General features: G+C 42.4%; 6 protein-coding genes across 6 annotated transcripts; 2 read left to right on the top strand and 4 right to left on the bottom strand.

Moving 5' to 3' along the window:
* Window positions 1-170: 170 nt before the first annotated feature.
* On the top strand, window positions 171-1,640 carry EAE97_006992 (uncharacterized protein; the record flags this gene model as incomplete). Its single annotated transcript, XM_038877505.1, has 1 exon — window positions 171-1,640. One exon carries the CDS (start codon window positions 171-173, stop codon window positions 1,638-1,640), a length of 1,470 nt encoding a protein of 489 aa, XP_038731695.1.
* A 118-nt stretch (window positions 1,641-1,758) lies between these two features.
* Window positions 1,759-2,967, bottom strand: EAE97_006991 (uncharacterized protein; the record flags this gene model as incomplete). The annotated part of the gene is made up of 1 exon (XM_038877504.1): window positions 1,759-2,967. One exon carries the CDS (start codon window positions 2,965-2,967, stop codon window positions 1,759-1,761), a length of 1,209 nt encoding a protein of 402 aa, XP_038731694.1.
* A 1,083-nt stretch (window positions 2,968-4,050) lies between these two features.
* On the bottom strand, window positions 4,051-4,773 carry EAE97_006990 (uncharacterized protein; the record flags this gene model as incomplete). The annotated part of the gene is made up of 1 exon (XM_038877503.1): window positions 4,051-4,773. The coding sequence occupies one exon, from the start codon at window positions 4,771-4,773 to the stop codon at window positions 4,051-4,053; it is 723 nt and encodes a 240-aa protein (XP_038731693.1).
* Window positions 4,774-8,090: 3,317 nt separating this feature from the next.
* Window positions 8,091-9,224, bottom strand: EAE97_006989 (uncharacterized protein; the record flags this gene model as incomplete). Its single annotated transcript, XM_038877502.1, has 1 exon — window positions 8,091-9,224. One exon carries the CDS (start codon window positions 9,222-9,224, stop codon window positions 8,091-8,093), a length of 1,134 nt encoding a protein of 377 aa, XP_038731692.1.
* Window positions 9,225-9,681: 457 nt separating this feature from the next.
* On the top strand, window positions 9,682-11,701 carry EAE97_006988 (uncharacterized protein; the record flags this gene model as incomplete). Its single annotated transcript, XM_038877501.1, has 4 exons — window positions 9,682-9,815; window positions 10,430-11,196; window positions 11,244-11,350; window positions 11,432-11,701. The coding sequence occupies 4 exons, from the start codon at window positions 9,682-9,684 to the stop codon at window positions 11,699-11,701; spliced, it is 1,278 nt and encodes a 425-aa protein (XP_038731691.1).
* A 232-nt stretch (window positions 11,702-11,933) lies between these two features.
* On the bottom strand, window positions 11,934-12,461 carry EAE97_006987 (uncharacterized protein; the record flags this gene model as incomplete). The annotated part of the gene is made up of 1 exon (XM_038877500.1): window positions 11,934-12,461. The coding sequence occupies one exon, from the start codon at window positions 12,459-12,461 to the stop codon at window positions 11,934-11,936; it is 528 nt and encodes a 175-aa protein (XP_038731690.1).
* Window positions 12,462-13,434: the final 973 nt, after the last annotated feature.

The following is a 13,434-nucleotide window of genomic DNA, read 5'->3' as shown; positions in this document are numbered from 1 at the left end:
TCGAAGCGTACGTCACTAGTCAGCGCTAAATGCCAGTCAGGAAATATATATTCATCTCATGGTACACAGTGTAGACGGCCGTTTGTTTTGTGAATCAATTGAGAAGATTTGGCACTCTGGCTTAGCTCTCAGTGGTGCTCAAATTGAAGTCTTAGCATATACCAGACAAAATGACAAAGAAACTTCCTACACAAGGATCTATTCTATCCGATTCTGCATCAATTTTGGCATCACGATCACCCACATCCAACTCTTCTCAGAACGTAAAATCAACATCCTTAGGCTCTTCCTTGTCTTCTAATCACGAGTATTGGATTCACACGACTACTCTTTTTAACAGTCGCACCAAGTCTTTCGACAAAAATGTTTCTCTTAGAGTGAACACAAAGACAGGTCTAATAACGAAAGTTAGCACGCGTGAAAGCTCTCCAATTACTTTATTAGGAGACAACGATCTCGATCTCCGAGGAAAAACCGTTCTACCAGGTTTTGTAGACGCGCATACTCATGTCTTCCTCCACCGGGTAGATGAAGCCGGTTCACCATATTTGAACCAAGAACGAGACGAATCTCTCATCTCCCGCACCATTCATGCTACAACCAATTGCCGTCTCGCGCTGCTAGCCGGATATACCACGTATCGTGACCTAGGGACCGAAGGATGCTATAATGCCGATATTGGTGTTCGTGATTCCATAAACCGCGGTCTCATCCCCGGACCGCGTTTGTTCGTCGCCACGGAACCTCTAGCTTCTAGTGGTAGCTATGAGATTCGGCAAGAGAATAAGTTGGGCGGAACAGAGACTCCGCGTTTGAGTGATCCTTGTGATGGGATTGAAGGATGTAGAGCAGGTGTGAGGAGAAGAATTGGAGCTGGTGCTGATGTTATTAAGATCTATGCTGAGTATCGGAGACGTGCGTTACGCTATCCAGCATCTACATACAAAGGTTCCGAAGATATTCAGTTTCCCCCATCTCGAAATCGAGGAGAAGATATTTTTGGCCCTAGAGAGAAGTTGAGAAACCCGAATTCTCTTCTTTGGAGTCAAGAAGAAATGGATGTTATGGTAGCTGAAGCCAAGCGAGCTGGTGTCCCGGTAGCAAGCCATGCCAGCTCAGAAGAGGCAGTAATTATGGCTGCTAAAGCAGGTGTCACGACTGTAGAGCATGGACTCATGCCCAGTGAAAAGGCATTGCAAGTGATGAAAGAAATGGGTACTATATATGTTCCTACATTATCGGTCGTAGAATTAGAGGCGAACGATGGAGGAAGAGCAATTTTTATATGCAAAGAGCACGCCAGACGAGCTTGGGAACTTGGAGTAAAACTAGCCACAGGATGCGATACAGGACCGTTCCCCCACGGAGAAAATGCGAGGGAGATGGAGTTAATGGTTCAAGCTGGGATCGATGTAGCTGATGTGCTAAGAGCTGCTACATTAGGAGGATGGGAAGCCTGTGGTGGGGAGTTGTGTGGGCAGGATTTTGGATGGCTGGGTGAGGACTGGATTGCAGATTTGGTGGCTTTAGATGGTGATTTGGAAAAAGATGAGTTTGAAAAAGTTATTAGGAACGTCAGCTGTGTAATAAAGGACGGGAGAATGGTGGTAGCAGATGGGAAGATTGTTGGTTTTGTTTGAACATAATAATCAATGGTGTCATGGTTTTCTACTTGGCTTAGAGTAATATATTAGGTACTTGTAGTCCTAGTCTGCTCGTTCCAACTGTTGTATACCAGTTGATATGACCATCTAGACATCAGAGTATATAGCGATCGGGACTCACAACCACCTCCGCAAGCTTCACAGTCCATAACATTCCACTTCCCTCCACAACCAAAACATCGCCCGCCAAAGCAAAATTTGCAATCTCAATACCTGGTTCTCCCGCCGGATCGTCCAGGAAGAGCTCCGCATTAAACAAACCCAATACCTTTCCTACATTATTTCTCACTACAATTCCTTCACCCTCAGCCGTCCATATCCTATTCTGATCATCTATGTGAATACCATCTGGGATTCCGGTTCTCGAGATTCCAATTAGTCTTTTGTTGATAGGAAACATGTCAGTATCGAGATCATACTTATAGATAGCGTTGGAGCCGGAATTGTATCCACCAGAATCTGTTGTGGTGATGGATGTGGTATCTGTAACGTAGAGGGTATCCATAGCGGCATTAACGTTGATTCCATTAGGTACTAAGATATCTGCACGGGATATAACAGGAACAAGAGACTTGGTCGTGGGAGAGAAACGCCAGACGGCATCTGGGAGAACTGCTGACGGTCCACCATCGTAAAGAGAGGAGAGCGGATCGTCGGTGAAGAATAGATAAGGAGTTCCATGATGGTTTACCCATGTAAGATCATTCGGTCCATTGAAAGGAACACCGAAGTAGGAGTTTATGATGATTTCTGTGTAGCCTGTGGCTGGGTCGATAGCATAGATTGCAGGAGGGACAGTGGCATTACCATCACCAGCGAGATATACACGATGGTTGAAATAGATGCCTCCATTCGGATTAATTATGGGGATACTGGTGTTTGGGGTGTGTATTTTGGAGGTATTGAGGTTCAGAACCGACATCGTCGTGGTGTCGTCTATTGAGGAGCTTGTGAACCACACTTCATTGCGGTCCGGTACCCATATACCGGCTTCATTCGCAAAGGAATAATTTCGTTGGGCAATAAGAGTGGCTATGGGATTTTTACCGAGAAGTTTCAGGAATTCTGGATCGTAGGATATGAATGCGCAGGACTTTGCGGAAGTAAACAAGATTGATAAACTCGCATTGCTTGTTTGTGTGTCGATAAAGCTCTGATTGATGTTCCCATGATAATTAGGAAGTATTAAATAGGCCGATTCTGGATTTATAGAGATGGTTGTATTGAGTGAGGTATTCAATGCTGCTTGCGCCACAACCAGCAATATATGCGCGCATACGATGACAGATATGTAGTTTGCCATGGTGGTCACAGTACTTCAAATACGATTCCAATGAATGTGAATATAGAAAGATCAAACAACCGGCCCATTCCTCTACTGAGTATCCATTACTTATATAATGTAAACCGTTTAGATAGCTTTTGGCTTATGCGAGACTACTTCCGAAAGGGGTGTGAGCCTCGCAGTCTGACATGACATCTAACACATGCCATATAAGAGTTCTGACACCTGCTCACCGCACCCTTATAATAAATGTAACAAAATCCCTACAAAAATGGGGGTTTTCTATACAAATTATTGTATTAAATATTTTGTTCGAATATTCATATATTTTTTTCCAAAAAATTAAAAATAATAAATAATCATAATTGAAATATAAAAAATTATTCGAAATATTTTCCACCATTTTTGTTAAATAATTATATAATATTGATATAAAGAATTTCAAAAATTCTAATATATAACATTTTTTTATACAAAATAATCAAATTTTCATAAAAATTTGAAGTTTTCATTTTAGTTTTTTTTTTGTTTTTTTTTAAAAAATAAAAATAAATATTCTAATTTTTTTTTCTAAAATTTGATTAATTGAATAATATTTTTTTGGCAAAATTTAAATTTTGTCTTTTATTGTAATAGATAAACTAAAATATAAAAAGTTGAATAATCGCATATTTTAGCCGGAAAAGCATTATATATAAGTTACAGTAAACAGATGCCAGAACTCTTACGAAGCAATTTGTCATCCCGATAAGCTTGCAGTAGTAACTTGATATCTCTGCTTCGCCATCTAGAGAATCTTTGTCCTTCAGTTTCCTTAAGGTGTTTCGGGGTCAGAATGTTTGCGCTCGAGAGTGGATTGATTCGATCAGCTTTGCCTCTTCGTAAACTTAATCAACAAATTACATCACGAGCCTTGTATATTGCCCTGTACATATCCCCCGAACCAGACCATGATATTGAGTTCAAATCACGTCGAGTCTCTTACTCCACTGGGACTGCAGCCCGAAAGGTGGGTGTGATTGCCTAGCACTGGTCAGCCACAGAGGAAAAGAGCTCATTTTTCAATTGAAGAAAGGATAATACATGATCTTTCTAGGTAATTTAATTGACAACAGCCATCAAGAACCCGTCCCAATTCTTCTCCGAGACAATTTGCATCACTACGCAGTCGACTCTTTCGTCCTTCCCAGCATTCTCAATTGCCGTTCTTGCACCTTCAACGTGAGGATCATCAAATCGATCTTCTCTCACTAGATCTCCCCTGCAGGCCATATTATCCAAGAAGACTGCAGCTCCAGAATAACTCATCTTGACCCCGAAGTCAAAGTATGTCCAATTATTGAGCTTATCAGCATCAACAAATGTCAATCCAAACCTTTCCCTCTTCCCCTCCTCAATTTCCTTCAACAAGCCAGGTAATATATCCACCGCCGATCCTTCCAAAACCTCAACTCTATCACTTACTCCAGCATGCTCGATATTTTCGCGTGCTACCTTTGCATGCCTGGGATCGAATTCCAACGTAGTAGTCTTACAGTCTGGATTCTCAGTAGCAATCCAAATCGAAGCATATCCTCCTAACGTTCCAACTTCCAGCACGTGCTTGACTCTCATAGATTTTACTTGTAAGGCGAGGAATTTCCCTTGTGCGGGAGACGAACTTATTGACGGAAGGCCTTTCTCTGAGCAATTTCGAAGAGCGTGAGCGAGCGTTCCATGATTTGGTTTTTGGCTGGAATGAAGTTTTGACATTGTGTATTCATCCACAGCTGACCATCCAGGATGTGGAGTGAATGAGGTACGACGGCCTTGTGGAGGTGGCATGTTGAATCTTTGATTAAACACTGACTGTATGATGTATTTACAATGATTATGTTTCTCGTGTGCCAGAAGCTAGAGTAAAGCCCTCAACGAAGAAAGACATTGCCTGTTATATATTCATGAAGTACCTCTTGAGTCACACCGAGCTTGGTGAAGCAATAGATAGTAGATAGTGGATACATTGCGTGGCTGCCTGCGACTGCTGAGCTTTAATTGCATAACAGTCACTCTTTTTCAACGACTTACGTTTTGAATCAATGTATCAAGCACCTGTGGTTCAAAAAATGACGTTCGAGGTGGTGAAAAGTGGATGTAGGGGTGTCGTAGTTCGGGACCGAGTGTGTCGTATCTGATAAGATTAAGCTTATAGTCGACGTCGGATCTATCCTCCTCCTCCTCGATGTTGCTTTCTCGAAACTGGGTTCTTCCGTGAAGGAATCTTCAAAATATATTTCTTCGTGATTGGGGCAAGTCACTATCGCACCAGTGAATGATATAAGTACTATTGCAATTATCAAATCCTCATCCTAACCAAAATCATGATGACAGCAAACTTAGAAGCTAGAAAATTATCACGTTTGAACGCACGATATTTCTCTGTTTTTAAAGAGTTAGTAACTCAAATTCTGCTATGAAGCTTCCTTCACAGCCTATCGAGATCACAGAAACTGAGCTTATCTCTCCATGTATTTTCAATCCTAGTACGTCAAGTATCGTCTTTTGGCAATCTTCATCGTAGTTGAATCCCAGTATCCATGATATGGAGGGTTAAGGACGAAGGTCACTATCACGATTTTGATCAAGTGTCAAGCTCAATGCTGTATGAATTTTTCTTGAATTTTCTGGTTTCTTACCATAGTGAACATCAAGTGATCATCACAACCATATTACGAATTAGTCAAGTATGGTGGGCACTTCTTCGTTACACAATCATACCTACTGTCTTTTGTTCAGTTAGTCTCCCGGAACGATGATTTAATTGAACTTAAAATGTTACGCCGGTTTGATTCATAGTCAATTTTAGCAGTCATTCGACTCCTAGATGGCAAGTACACCCGATGATGCATAAGCCAGACTTCGTCTAGTTAGTAGTTATTAACCCCTCCATTACACAGGAATAATTTCTCTTTCACCACCAAAGTCATCTTTGCCCATAGTGTCATTTGTCTTGCTCCGAAAATAATCATCTTGGTTCAGGTTTCCTGCTTCTCAAATTTGTCAAAACATACATCCCACATATCACACGCATTGCCTCCCGACTCCCACTTGATCAAATCATCGGATCCAACACACAATTATGTTCAGTACAATAGTCTGCACCTTCTCTGTTGCTTGCACTATCTCTGCCATCTCTTGGTATGTGTTTGGTGGCTCAGTACCCGATACTGTATCTAATGATATCATCTGGCTTCTCCCTATTGTTGTACCCTCCATGCACAGTCCACCTTTGCTGATATATACCCTTGCTTTGTCACCGGAAGAGCTCAAAGAACGACCAGCCAAGATCTATATACTACACAGTATAAGCCAAATCTTTTGTGCGCTCACAGTCAACTTAATTGCAAGTGTAGCAGCATGGGCGACAGTCACTGTGCTGTTCTCCTGGGTGGAGCCCTTGGGAAAAGGGGGCCGGGGTTCCAACCCTATCATTTGGGTCGTCCTGTTTCTTGAGATGATATCTTGCATCGTATTATACATTATGGCGTTAGCATTCTCCTGGAAGCCATATATAAAGAGGGCCGCACGATACTCCGACAGGGGGTGGCTCTTAGAGTTCGATATTATTTGTGTGCCATTCCAGAATATTAAAGCACAATATCCCTGTCACTCCGAGGCGGAAGAAGGACAAACTGGACGTTTATTGGAGGAGATACCGACAGAGACGAGCAAATCGATGAGAGAGGGCGTTTGAAGATTCCAAGTTGCGAAGTTCGTTGTTGTGAGATCGTAATATGATATCTCGGAAATCGCAAGCTGATCACAAAGAGCATTTCTATGAAGGGAGATTATTACACGGGCTCTATGGCTCAATCTTATGCTGCCATCCATTCGAGGCCTGTACATAGATAATTCAAGGAGTGGACATAACTGCCGAGTAATCAAGGGCACTGTTCCTGGGATGGTGGTAGAAGATTGGTTAATTTTCCGGGTTCTTTGGCAGATGGGAGTATTCGATTTAACTTTAAGCTTTCAATGAATCAGAATGCTATCATACTATTAGCACATCTATCAATTTTGACTTGCGAAGTTTTGAGAAATTATTAATAAGGTTGTAGTCACATTTTATGATGACGTTTAGCCCTAATCTAGCTCAAAATTCGCTTCTCCTTGGCTTACTTCTTGCACATTGAGAAGGCTATCTAGTATCATTTTGGCTTCCAACTAACTCAGTCACCCCAGGATCGACAACCACCGATAACCAGACTAAGAATATGGTAACGATAACTTTATTGGTCTGGCTTTACATAGGTGCCTTCCAGTCCTTCTCATGATTATTCTTACATTAGTAATCGGAAAAATCGAGTTTCTCAATATACCGATCTATTTGCGACAATACGGAATACATGATTCTACTAAGCGACTCGCGACAATGCCATTAAATAGTACGTTGCCTTCATTCCAATGCGACCCACTTAAATTTTCTCAGACACGACAACATGACCATATATAGCTGCAAATATGGAACCTCATCTCCAAGGATAGATATCTCGCATCGACACTTACAAGTAGATATCTTCAACACCCAAGTATCATATCATCCCACAGATACCATTGTGTCGATAAGAACCGGGCCCAGAATTTTTCCTCTATTTAAGATGATAGCCGGTATAGTCCATGAGCTGGCGGAAGAAATTCATGAACTGACGGGTTACCCTTGGAGCAATAGCTCAATGGTCTTAACGCAGTGGTCTAGAATGGGGCTACTTAGCTCTCTAGCTTGCGAAAAACCATTGATACAGAATCTGGGACCTTCTCCGAGATCAAGTATAGAGACCATGATGGTGCGAAATACCGGTAGAACGGACCATTTGGGTTTATGCCATCTAAAGCCGCCCAGAATTGAGCCCAACTATTCTGATGAAAGATACAAATCAAGAAATCTGTCTGGTATATTAAGCGCGGTGTCAGACTTGTTTTGGAATCTGCCGAATTGAGACATCTCATCCGTAGTTAGTGATCTCGTACTCGTTTTATACTCACACTGGCTGTTATCAATAGAGATTAAAATGGGTTCCAAAAAATGAATATCCATTCATAACTCATATATTATCATTTAATAAACCTACTGATCCTGATACATCCTACTCTTCCAACCTCCATTATCTCGCCCTGACACCTCCGGGAAAACTTCTTGCACTAAGCAAGACTCCCTTCACTCCCCTGATCTCCTTCTTAACCTTTGCAATTTCATCTTCTCCGTCCTTGTTATTTCCATTCCTATCTCCTCCATTTCCAAAACCTCCTGACCCGTAACTAAATGTAGGTGTTGAAAACATCAACGCTTGTAAATATTCTTTCAATATAGACATCTTGGTTTCTAGCTCTTCACTTGTAGATGATTCGTAGGTTGAGTCCTCCAGCAAGGATGACAACGTACCTTGTAGAGTCGTGAGACGCGATGTCTGTATAGATGTTGCTGTGGTCGCAGTATTCGCGTGGGATATCAGGGAGGGCGAACTGGGTGTTTGTAAAGGGGATGATGGGAGAGACGTCTGGACACCGATATCACGATGGAAAAGCTCAGTGGGATCACTGGTTACGGAGCCAGCATCAGAGTCGAGGTATTCGGGTTGAAGAGGTTTATGGTGGTGGTAGGTAGGAGGGATTTCGGAGACCGAATTCTCGAGCTTGTGAATTAGTTTTTGAAGATTATTAAGAGTAGCCGAGGATAGAGAGAGCCGGGACTCAGTGAGGGTATTGATCATAGGGCGTATTAAAAAGGTGTTTGTGCCGTGAAGTAGAAAGCTGAGGGAGCCGAAAAGATACAGGGTTGTGAGAAGGCGGTGTTTGGTAATTAGAGGAGTGGAAGCAGATGGCTGAACCAAGAATTCAGGATATGTTATTATAGGGGCTTGATCGCGAGGCATTTGTGCGTAGCTTGTTTGAGTAGATGGAGGTGAATGTCGTGACAGTGATTGAGGTTGTGCCCTTGGCTCTGACGATTTGACCTCAGAGATAGACGTATTTGTAGCTTCATCATTCCGTGATACGCCCAGTAATTCTTGTATATCATCCCCCTCAAGACCTTTGCTTTCTAGAAAAGCAATCTTCTTATCCGTAGATGCATTCTTCACATCATCTTCCTCCAAGAACTTCCTGGCTTGTTCGAGTGTTGCAGTCCGACTTAGTGGCTCAGTAGCTGTAGCCTGCGATTCACTGGACTGTTCTTCGTCGCGTTTAAGTTGCCATGAAGGCACACCCGGAGGTTTAGATTCGCCGTCAGAATCACTCATACTGTAAAATGTTGCTTGTTCAAGAAGCCCCTAGATAATTAATGGAAACTTTCGAAGCTCTGCATTTGTAGATAGATTGTCGGTGTCAATATTTACTAGGGATTGTATTTGTATGTGCCTCGGTTGATGACATAATCTAACAGTAGTCCTAATTGGGACCAAAATTTGTTGCGGTGACCGACATTATCGTTATGGAAGTACCAGAGCATCACCACAATTACACTTTTTAGTATTAGTGCTTGGGAAGATCTCTTTCATACTTCATCCTTTTAATATTTGGCATTACAATATCACCCTTTCCATCTAATACGATCTTTCAAACTTGGGTATCCTTTCGAGCAACAATCATTAAACTGTGCTACAACCCAACTCTAGAGTCTACATACATACCTCAAACGTTCAAGCCTACGAATAAGCATCAACATACTTTACGGAGTGGATATCAAAGATAATCGAAATGTCAGGAAAAGCCGAACGGCCCAGTAAGCGCATACGAAAACTCAGTACTGATTCTGAGGGAGATGAAGAAATCGATTGGACAGATCACCGTGGAAAAGCTGGTAGGGCTGAGCCAGCCACCAACAAGAACGAGTAAGTCTTTGAAGCATCTCCAGATATTGAAATCCCATTATTCTCACAATGGCGTTAATCCCCTCTGCTCTTTGTACCATGTTACCGCACGCAAATCTCCGTAATTAAGAGTTACCTTTAACCGTCCACTCTATTCCCACTTTTGATTTAGCCCTCGTGTTTTTTATGATAATCATATCTTGCCATCGTCGTACAAACAAGGGGCATGAGATGAGGCATCAAAGAATGAACCTTATTAGCTACGTGGTTGGCCAATGGTGAAAAGGCAGGATTGGGCAGTTGTGTAAGAGCAGCGCGTTTATATGCAACGCGCCTGCTCACCTGTCATTCTCCGCAATTCTGTCTAATCAAGGCAGTGACCCGAAAGCACTCGCCATCTGATTCACCACCAATTGTGTTTAGACCACTCCACATCTTTCTACCGTATCATCAATAACCTCAAGACAAAGCATCGTGGATCAAGGAATCCATCAATATTACCACATACCCCCTTCAATTTGTTCATCTTGTATTTGATTGCGGTGTAAGAATAAGATGTCTACACGTCGCAGTCAGCGGTCTGCCGCTGCCAAGGCAAGAGACGTAATCATTGTTTCTGAACAACTATCTCCTAGGTCATCGCGATCGCGTCGCACGAATCCAGAGCCTGCCTCGTCGGCCACCGTATCACGTGGACCGGCACTACCACAATCGAATAGTCCCGAGTCAATGCGTTTGACCGTCAAGACGTCGTCGAGTAAACTGAGAGAGGCGACACGATCTAGCCCGATTACCGGCCCATCTGTTATGGTTAACAGTAGAGATCAATTTGTTGGCGGCGAAATCCTCGAGGGCAAGAGGAACAGGAATGTCAAAAAAAGTTATGTTTTGGAAACAGAAAGCGATGATGAGGATGAAGAAATGGAAGATGCTGAGGGAGAAGACGATCCAGATGCGGAAGGTGAAGATGATGACCTAGATGCTGATGGAGATATCGATATGGACGTACAACCTACTTCATCTACCATTCAAGTTTCAAAAGCGTCGGCTGGAAAATCCAAGATCACAGTGAAGGAGCCACCCACAGCGCCCGCTGTTTCTGTTGGACAGCAAGGACTTGGGCTCAGTGACGATGATGATGATGAGCTCAGTGAGCTCGACAGTGACTTGGGAGAGGAACTTGAGGAAGAAGAGGTAATGCAGAGTGGAAATGACGAAGATGCAGAAGGAGAAGATGAAGAGATTGAAGTGGCAGCAGAAGAGGACGAGTTGCTCGATAGTGATGATGAAACACCCGCAAATGGAAGCAGAGCTTCTACTCCCGATCTTAACAAATTGACAAGAAGGCAAAGAGCAAGATTCGACGATGCTGCTAGTGGATATCTCATGGCTCTTCCCGATGGTAAGTTATTGTATGATTTCTCAATTGCGCGCTAATGTCTTTTTCAGAGGTACAAGTGAAGAAGCATCTTACTGCTGAGGAGCACGCCATGAGACGCGCTGAAATGGCGCGAAGAAGAAAGAATCTTAGTGAGAAACGGAACGAGGAAGAGAAGGTAATTATATCCCAAGAGATTCTTCAAATACATGCCTAAATTCTACTCGCTGCGTCCTTTCCTGGCTAACACAAATTATAGATGGAAACAATCAACAAGCTTCTCAAGAAGCAAGCGCCCAAGACTAATGCTCGCCGCAGAGATCTTAATGGCCCAGCTGTTGATGCAACTCCGGAAGGAGAACCCCAGAAGCCAAATCCACTTTTTGTGCGATGGGTTAGCAATAAGGATGGAAATAGAATCGGTGTACCAGAAGAATGGATGGAGGGTCCTATTGGCGCGTTGTTTCAAGGTGGAGTGAAGGCTAGTGGAAATGGGATGGACGGCAAATTAATACAGGAAGTTTCTTAGATTGATAAACCCTTGTCATGTGTAGTAGAATTTTGAAGTTCCTCGGAGTCTCATAGATATTAGTCGGGTCCAATTTATTCACATTTCTCTTAGCCGAGGCCAGTGTTTTCGTTAATCCATTATTCATGCTATAATCCAATTATTTGATTTGTAGGAACAGTCCTAGAAGTCACCCGATGAAAGCTCCTCCGCTTCCGATCCTCTGCTAGGCTATCTGCTGCTTATCACATTTTCAAAAAAACTTCAATGACCCCTGACTTCCGACCCTTGTCCAACCACTATTACTACTCTTACTACTATCACTACTATCATTCTCCTCTGCATGGTACACAACGACCAGTCGATCCTTCCAGTGCCTCTCACGCATCATGCGTATGAGCCTATTCATGATAACATCAGGGCCACAAAGGGTGTCATACGAATCATCGTTAACAGCTTGACCAATTTTCCATCTAATCGCAATACTTTTCTCTTTGCAGATTAATGGGACATTCTCTCTATCATTTGATTTGCCTTTGATTGCAGCTAGAAGGTCGGAATATGAATCGGACTCGTGAATGGAAAGAACACCCATACTTAATAGTCTGGTGCCCAAAGTTTCATTTGCAATTCGATATTCAATTAGAACAGAATGTTGAGGATGAGGAAGGTTACTGGTTTCTTGAGATTCCCTTGTGCGGAATGGGAGGTCTGAAATGCGGTGTTGCTGCCCCGCCACTGAAAATTCGTATTCAAGATAGCCTTGATCGCTAGACTCCATCTTTGTCGCTTTTGGTCGACTACGCGAGCTTTGTCGATCGATCAGTATAGATCAAGAGGATGAAGAACTTATTTTTGATCAGGCCAATCTAAGAGAAGAAAGAAGGCTAAGTATATTAGGAGAAAATGTTACGCCAACAACTCAGAATCAACAAATCGCAATGAGATAGTTGGAGTATGATTGATGTTGATCTCCCGGATTGCATTTTTAATGGAGAGGAGGCAGGTGCTTCTTATATGCTGGGTAATGATTGTGCTCAAAGCAAGAAATATCAAACACAAGCAATTTATGTATGACCTTTGCTAAGGTTCTTCCAATGAATATTAGAGGACGTTCATTCTATCATTTTATAGAGGCATGCATCAGGGGAAACCGCTTGATGCCAAAAGAAAGGGGGCAAAAAAGCAATGTGGATTGAGATGCATGATCACATGATTATTTTAGGCAAACAGACTCAAACTTGGACTTAGTTAATCTCTCAATAGTCTCATCACATAACATCATCACATAACATCATCACACGTTGATATCTTTCCTACTTTAACAAATGCCGAATAATTCATTCTGCTTCCCTCTTTAAACCAAAAATACTGTATACTAAGAATCACAGCGCACTCGAAGCACAAAAATACCTTTACCTCTCTCGATATATCGTCTTCAGAACCGAGAATTCGAAAAATTTCGCCTGACAAGACTATATCCTAGAGCGCGGTCGGAATTGCCTTTATGCATGTTCTTTCGAGCACGATCACAGTTCTAGCTTCAAAAATAAGATTTGGTACTACGATCTCTGCTTCAATATTGGTGGAAGAAAGAATACCATGCGCTTCTATATATTGAGGTGATTCTACCCAACTGTCGTCAATAACAGTGAATGGTGTCGAAGTTAAGTCATTGCAAACCTTGCAAAATTCCTGGGCCATTTTGAGCTTTCGAGGACGACTTGACTTCTATCCTGAAAGCAGATCTTTTT

This window comes from Botrytis byssoidea (assembly GCF_014898295.1).
Source record: "Botrytis byssoidea strain MUCL 94 chromosome Unknown BBYS_013, whole genome shotgun sequence".
Classification (NCBI taxonomy): Eukaryota; Fungi; Ascomycota; class Leotiomycetes; order Helotiales; family Sclerotiniaceae; genus Botrytis; species Botrytis byssoidea.
The sequence above is the reverse complement of the archived record's forward strand: the minus strand, read 5'-3'. Positions and strand labels throughout refer to the sequence as shown.